General features: G+C 37.6%; 1 protein-coding gene across 1 annotated transcript; it reads right to left on the bottom strand.

The window, feature by feature from the left end:
- Positions 1-1,075: 1,075 nt before the first annotated feature.
- Positions 1,076-4,698, bottom strand: LOC306783564 (C-type lectin domain family 4 member E-like; the record flags this gene model as incomplete). The annotated part of the gene is made up of 4 exons (XM_079277272.1): positions 1,076-1,757; positions 2,012-2,115; positions 3,299-3,441; positions 4,542-4,698. 4 exons carry the CDS (start codon positions 4,696-4,698, stop codon positions 1,601-1,603), a joined length of 561 nt encoding a protein of 186 aa, XP_079133398.1. The 3' UTR covers positions 1,076-1,600.
- Positions 4,699-8,692: the final 3,994 nt, after the last annotated feature.

The raw sequence follows: 8,692 nt of genomic DNA, 5'->3' as shown, positions 1-8,692 counted from the left end.
ACGTAAAAAATAAATACAGAGTCAGGGGAGTGGCGAATATTCAGAGAAATAACTCCGAAATTTGAGGATGAAAGTCGTAAATCTATGAGAAAAAAAAAATTTTCATTGCAAAAAGACCCCTTGAATATTCTTTGAAATGATAAAGTCAACAATTTACAAGAAAATAAAAAAAATTGTTGATCGCAAAACCGTAGTAACACCAGCCGTCATCTGAATTTTGCCACTAAGCGAGATACGAAGATGTTTTATTGAATGCTCAGTCTGTTATTTTATGAAATTTGCAACTTTATCTCTGAGAACAAACACATTTTCACTTTTTACAACTTTAATCTCTTCAGTTCATTTTGTATTATTACCCTCTCCCCATGCTCCGTAATGAATATATTTGACCTCCTATGACCCTAACACACCATCACACAAGTCAGTAACCGTAACTATGACAGATGAAGATATAATAATAATAATAATAATAACTTTGATTTATATAGCGCCTTTCAGGGGACCCAAGGCCGCTTTACAAGAGTAACAGTTAGACAAAAACAGTTTAGACAAACAGTCAGAAACACACTGCCTGTCTGTATCAACAGGATTGTCATGTTGAACTTTGGCATAGATTTCCTCCAATGATGGAAATTATTTCATGAAGGGTCAAACCTGCAGCACGAACTACGACACATGTAAACGACTAAACCCAGTCTTGTTGGTCTCAATAGTTTTCTCTGAAGTTTAACTTTCGAGGAAGTAACAAGTGAACACACCCTACTTGATGGCAATCTTCTCTCACAAACAGGAACAGTTTGAGAACAATTCCTTAAATGGTCCAATAATGAAGTCATTTTCAATTGCATAGAAATAAATATGCTGTGTCGATGTTATTTGTGAAGTGGACTGTAATATAGTAGGTTTAAGGGACTTTGAGAGATGTTCATACGAGTACGGTGCATTGGTGAGTGTGAGAATAAATGAGTCGTCCTCTAAATGTGGAAGAAAACAGCTGAAGTCAACTTTATTACCCTAATAAGTGCATTTCAGGCTCAAGCTTCATTATAGTATCTATTCAGTATAATATGCAGCTTTAATTCTTTACAGTCATCAGCACATGTATACAGATGAAGATCACAGCTTCCTGTGGTTCATCTTCCTGGTACAAAGCAGCTGATTTACACAAAACAGTCACACGGAGAACTTGATACCTGACCTCCAACCCTTTACATGCTCTCTTTATATCACACACACACCATTTAAAGCCTTTTGCAGAATCATAATAACATGTTGACAGATGTAATACTTGACGGGTGGACAGCAGGACACACTTCACATCACATCGTGATGCTTGCTGCTCAAACACAGTCACAGTTGATGGACAATGTTTTCTCCTCATGTTGAATTTTTAATGTGAAGATGTCGGCCGTATTATCTGACCAGAGAATTGTTTTTGTTGCTTATGATGCAAATTCAATAAATGCACGACAGGAATGTACAGCTGTTTGTGTTTTGTTGTGTTTGTTGTGTTATAAATGTGCTACAACTTCATTTCATTGAGCATCTCTGTGTTTAACAATGACAATAAATGATCCTTGAACCCTTGAACCTTGAAATATTAAGCCAGATTTTCACAGATCCAATGCCGAGGGTCATCACACCGCCGATCATTCCAGTTTCTTTCTGCGTTCCTGCTAACTACAATTTCACCACAGTCCTGTTCACCCAACTGTGGATTTCCTGCACCGTTATTAGGTTGATCAAGGTCCCAGTACCTAGGAGGTGATTATTCAAAACATTTAATAATGCAGCTTTTAAGTTTCTCGAGTAAAATAAAAATGAGGATTTTTTATCTTCTAACCAAATTACTTTAATTATCCGTGCAGAGCAGCAACACTTGCAAAACAATGTTTCCGCTCAGTCAGATTTTGGTAATAATTATTGAGGGACTTTTGCTAGAATAATAACTTATTATTATGCAGCAATAGTTGTGTGTATCTTCAAATATGAACATTGTTGTGTGTCTTACGCTTCAGTCAGTGGAGTTCCATCAACCCATTTCCAGGTGCCCTCGTCGTCTCCGTCACTCAAACCAATCCAAGTGTATTCTGTGACGATGTTTAAGAGGAATTCCTGTTCAAGATTAAAAAGAAAGAGTCTGTATTTAGATATATATTTTTGTATTTACATTTTAATTTCATTTTTAACGTAGTTTAGAGTGATCCATCCAAACGCTGATAAAAATTCACTTATAAATCATATTAGCTCAAAGATATGCCATGTTATTTTAATGTAATCATTATAGCTGATATACAGTAAATGGATGTTAACAGGATGTAATGTCCACATCTGTATAGAGTAATATACAGAATACAAGCAGAGTAAAAGAGAAGAAGAAAAGACGGGAGGGCATGAATACCCATGAAACAAAAACAAAAAATATATTTCAGAATAAAAAGTATCTGAACAATAAAACCATTAAAGTGCAGCGTGGTGAAAAAGGAGCAGACGTGGTCAGTGGTGGAAGACGTACTCATATCTTTACTCAAATAAAAGTAGAAATACTACAATACTCAGTAAAAGTACTCCATTCAGAATTGTATTTAAGAAAAAGTACATAAGTATCAGAATCAAAATGTACTTAAAACAAAAGTATAGGTACTCATTGTGTAGACTGGCGCATTTAAGCATAAACAGTATATACTATTATGATAATATTATTATTATTATCATTGTCATTATTATTATTATTATTATTATTATTACTACACTATGACAGTTTATTTGTCAATAAAAATGTGTATTAATAATCTGAATATTAAAGTAACTAAAGCTTAGAAGTAAATGTCGTTTTTTTTGTAAGTACAATATTTGCCTCAGAAGTGTAGTGGAGTATATGAATGAAGTATAACATGGAAACATTTAAGTTTGTCTCAGAGGGCTTTACAGTCTCCACAGACCAAAATATTACAATAAACTTTCATGAAAACAAACTGTGAAAGTGTTAATATGAATACACAGACTGTCAATCACTGTGTAGCCCCGCCCTAAAGCATCCCCTGCTTTATGGTCTGTGTGACTCTAAATGGACCATAATGTACTAAATGAACATCATGCTGTATTGAAGAAGACGTGAAACTAGAGATTAAGACATAAACTCATGTTTACAATGTTTACTGAGGTAATAAATCAAGAGAGAAGTAGAGTCATTTCCCTGGTGGACACTAGAGAGAATGCAGCTTTGGCTTCACTTGTCAAACCCAGAGGTTGTCATCTGGAAACACTAAAGATAAATATATATATAATTTCACACTACCTGTTCTTGAAGCGAGTCTATGATCACCAGATCTGCTCCTTTGTCTCTGCAGTCCTTTCTGCTCTCCTCCCAGGAACCAGTCCGTGTAGAGAGAAGATAACAGGAACAACTGAACCTCCTCCATCCTTCAGGACACGTTTTCTCTGTAAAAATGATGCAAACATAAACCAATAAAGATCAGACGAGACCCACGTCTTTAAAATGAAGCCGTTGTGTTGTTGTTGGCTTCCTGCTGAGACCTCTGAACTGTTGAGCTGTGGAGCGCATCACTACGACACACATCACTTTACTTTAACTTACTGTTCTACATCTCTGTATATAAGATTCATTACTTCTCATCACACAGAGAAACGAACTAAATACCTGTTTACATCAAAGTTTATGCATCTTGCAATTATTATCTTCCACAAATACATCATTTAATTTCATAGATGTTATATTTTATCCCTTTATTGGAACTTCTGAACTATTTTATGTCTCATACATCCATTTTTGCTTGCGTGATTTTTTAAAATACATATTTATTGATAATTGTTGTCGGGAGACTGAGATTAAGGTTTTCATTGCAAACATTGCTTCTCTGTAGTTGTTGTGCACATAACAATAAATAACTTGAAACTTTCCTCCCTCGGCCTCATCTGAAGGGTCTGTAGTGACTCCTCACACTCGACTATCAGAACAACTACTTATTGGATCAAATGACTGATTACTTACAGATTTATTTCTTCATCACATCAGAACAAAAAGTAGGCAATGTATTTAAAAAGAGAAGAAAAATAATAATAAAAAGTAAATATTTAGGTGTACATTTAACAAATTATAAGAAAACCAAACAAGAATCACCAATAAAATGAGCAATAAGAAAACAAAACTATTAATGATGGTAATTATGATAGATATTATACATACAATAAGGAGGAGGCAGAAACACTTGTATGGTCCTAACCCTTTCTATGACTTTAATATTGCACTGAATGTTTATCACATGTACGACTTGTTCTGAAGATGATCAGAATCATGAAAGGACCAGAACGTCTTTCAAAATTAGGACTTTTGAAGAACAGTTGAAGTGAAGATGCAGAGGACACATTTAAAACATTTAACACTAAAACTCTGGCTTTAGCTATAAAATAGATGCTACCATCACTTGGAAAAGATGCCTTGTACATAATTCATGTTTAAATAGAGTTATTTGGACAGGACGAACAGACTGTAAATACAGTTTACAGAGACAAGCACTCACTCTGATTGCACAAACGCTGACGTCTGTCCATCTCTTCCATCAGATTAGTGGACAAACGCTGACGTCTGTCCATCTCTTCTGTCAGATTAGTGGACAAACGCTGACGTCTGTCCATCTCTTCCATCAGATTAGTGGACAAACGCTGACGTCTGTCCATCTCTTCCATCAGATTAGTGAGGCTGGCGTTCAGCAGGTCTCTCTCTTCAGACACAGAGGACAGCTTGTCTTCACTGGCCCGGAGACACTCAGTCAGGTTGGCTTTGACAGTGGACAGATCTGCAGCTGATCCACCCACTGAGTTATGGTCTGGAACAAATCAAGATCATAACACCTCATGTATCATACTGGTGTATTCATGTATCATACTGGTGTATTCATGTATCATACTGGTGTATTCATGTGTTCATACTGGTGTATTCATGTTTTCATACTGGTGTATTCATGTATCATGCTGGTGTATTCATGTATCATGCTGGTGTATTCATGTATCATACTGGTGTATTCATGTATTCATACTGGTGTATTCATGTATTCATACTGGTGTATTCATGTTTTCATACTGGTGTATTCATGTATCATGCTGGTGTATTCATGTATCATGCTGGTGTATTCATGTATTCATACTGGTGTATTCATGTATCATGCTGGTGTATTCATGTGTTCATGCTGGTGTATTCATGTATCATGCTGGTGTATTCATGTATCATACTGGTGTATTCATGTATCATACTGGTGTATTCATGTGTCATACTGGTGTATTCATGTGTTCATGCTGGTGTATTCATGTATTCATACTGGTGTATTCATGTGTTCATACTGGTGTATTAATGTGTTCATACTGGTGTATTCATGTATTCATACTGGTGTATTCATGTATTCATACTGGTTTATTCATGACAAACAACCTGAATTCAAACATGGTTTCGTGTCAATTTAAAAGTTGGTGAAAGGCGACGCTCTTCATCGACCAGAGAAGTGTATCTACATGATGCTGTAGGACAGAGAAATTAATATTCATAACTAATATAATTACAAAAGAAGTGCTTCACCAGGTCAGTGTTTCACTCTATTCTGTGGTGCTTTTAAAAACATATTTAAAAAGTGATTCAAGGACAAAGAACAAAAGTTGAAAAGTCAATAAAAAGAAAAGCGTCAGAGGAGCCAGGATGCAGATAGACATTTAGGTAAAACATCTTTCAGAGCAGATTAACGCTGCTGTAGATCTCAAGTGAAGACTTGGATGAAGATCAGACTCACGGTAGACAAAGAAGCTGATGAGTCGAGCCAGCAGGAAAACACTCAGCAGCCCCAGAGACAGAAAAACAGCTCCATCAGATCTGCTCTTCAACTTTGAGCTCCTGGGACCTGAACACAGAGAAGACCATGAACACAGTCATCAATACAATAAACAGCACTCATCTGTTCACATTCTCACCTGTCCCATTGGTGGAAGGGCTCGAGTCGTCAGGTTCATCATATTCATAGACGTGTAATTCCTCCATCGCTCTCGAGGATAACATCTATTTCATAGCAGGTCAGCTCTGCAGCACACACTGCATGAAATGAGGAAACTCTTGTTGGTTATAATCTATTTTAGAAAAAGAGGAAGTCATGACTTTTCAAGATGCTGGAAAAACAAAATCTTCATCATGATTCACCACTGAAACTGAATCTGTTTAACAGCAGTCACATGAACACTTGCGTGCTGAAGATCTCCTCTAATCTGGATTCAAAAATCCATTTCTGACTCTTAATGACATCAAAGCGAACAAATAAATGCATGAATAATAAAACTACAGGAACACCTAGCAGAGTCTGAGATACATTTTGTGAAATGCTAACTTGCTCTTTTGTGGAACATTAAAAGACAAATATTTAACATGAAAAACTGTAAGTTACAATTTCGAAGATGTGTTTTGTTCTCTTTAGCGACACCTGTGGCCATACGTGGTAACTGCAGGTGCGTATTCACATTCCAGAGATCAAACAGTCTTTCTGAGATAGAAAGTGACTCAACAGACATTTATTTATATGAAAAACTTTGAACTCATTATCTCAAGACTGGAAGCAGCGTGCCAATCTCAGACATCAACTTACTGAAGGAGAATAATATGGATAGTTTACTGATCCTGTAAAGCTCTCTCTATGCAGCTTTAATAAGAGGCCTGACAGCATGACAGTGAAGTGACATCCTGTCTGAACCTGAAGACAAAGACAGCAGGACGGCTGTGAGGAATTCAGGGAGATCAAAGACGACCAAGGTTTACTGAAGAATGTATCGAATAAGATGATAAACACAAGAAGAGATCTTACGAGACTCGAGGAACATTTTATACGATTTTATTCATGTTCATGATTACACACACACACACACACACACACACACACACACACACACACACACCAGAACAACTGTGTTTTTAAGTTGCTTCACCTGTAATGTCATCCTTTAATAAATGAAAAGATGAAACCTCAACTCACCTAAAATATATAAAATCTGTCTTTTTCTTGCCTGAAATGTGGAAGCTGTCCGCTGCTGATCATAAACACACAAAAGTTGACATTTCAGAACCATTTTCAGGAAGGTCTTCTTCATTTCATCATATCTTTCTGGAAAAAACTTAAGCAGTCTTCGGAAGAAAAGAGAAGTGGTAAAGAGAAGTGGTAAAGAGTAAAGAAGTGTGTAGCGTGAGCGGGTCCTGCCCAACAGAAAAAAGGGCAGAATCGCACCCAGCACGGCGGTAACTCCGTCAGTAGTCCGACCAGTCTTCGGGGATGAGTGTCCCACAGAAGTGTCAGGAAAATACCTTCGGCCTGATCTTTTACAAATTGTAAACACATCCCTTCTCTCAGGTGTCTTCCCACAAGCCCTAAAAACTGCAGTTATTAAACCGCTCCTAAAGAAGGTTAGTTTAGACTCCGCAACGATGAAAAATTATAGGCCAATATCAAACCTCCCATTTTTGAGTAAAATAATTGAAAAAGCGGTTTTCCAACAGCTGACCGACTTCTTGGCCGTAAATAACTGCTTTGATGTTTTCCAGTCAGGCTTTCGACAGCACCACAGCACTGAAACTGCTCTTGTTAAGGTTTTCAACGACATCCACTTAAACATAGACAATGGCAGAAGTTCAGTCTTAGTCTTACTAGATCTCAGTGCTGCATTCGACACGGTCGACCATGCCATACTCCTAGAAAGACTAAAAATCTGGGTGGGACTCTCTGGCACAGCACTTAACTGGTTTGAATCCTACTTGAAGGGCCGAGAATACTTTGTGTCTGTAGCTCATTACACATCGGAGCTGACTAAAATGACATGTGGTGTTCCCCAAGGTTCAATACTGGGGCCTCTTCTGTTCAACATCTACATGCTTCCACTAGCTCAGATTATGGAAAACAACAAAGTGTGTTATCATAATTATGCAGACGATACACAAATCTACATAACTATGTCACCAGGGGACTATAATCCCATACAAGGGCTGGGTAACTGCATTGAACAAATCAACAACTGGATGTGCCAGAATTTTCTTCAATTAAACAAAGATAAAACAGAAGTAATTGTTTTCGGTACCAAGGACGAACAATTGAAAATCACCGCTCAGCTTCAGTCACTGATGTTAAAACCCACAAACCAAGCCAGAAATCTAGGTGTAGTTATGGATTCAGACCTCAACCTGAACAGCCATATCAAGACAATTACAAAATCAGTCTACTATCACCTGAAGAATATATCAAGGATTAGAGGACTTATGTCTCAACAGGATTTGGAAAAACTTGTCCACGCATTTATCTTCAGCAGACTGGACTACTGTAACGGTGTGTTTACAGGTCTCTGTAAAAAGTCCGTCAGAAAGCTGCAGCTGATTCAGAACGCTGCAGCTCGAGTCCTCACTAAGACCAGGAGGGTGGACCACATCACTCCAGTTCTGAGGTCTTTGCACTGGCTTCCTGTCCAACAAAGAATTGACTTTAAAATCCTGCTGTTGGTTTACAAAGCACTGAATGGTTTAGGGCCAAAATACATCTCTGATCTGCTGCTACCTTATGAACCATCCCGACCCCTTAGGTCGTCTGGGACCGGTCTACTTTCTGTTCCCAGAGTCAGAACTAAACATGGAGAAGCAGCGTTCAGTTTTTCTGCTCCACAT

The sequence above is a fragment of the Melanostigma gelatinosum genome, assembly GCF_949748355.1.
Source record: "Melanostigma gelatinosum genome assembly, chromosome: 10".
Taxonomy (NCBI): Eukaryota; Metazoa; Chordata; class Actinopteri; order Perciformes; family Zoarcidae; genus Melanostigma; species Melanostigma gelatinosum.
This window is presented reverse-complemented; position numbering and strand designations above follow the sequence as displayed.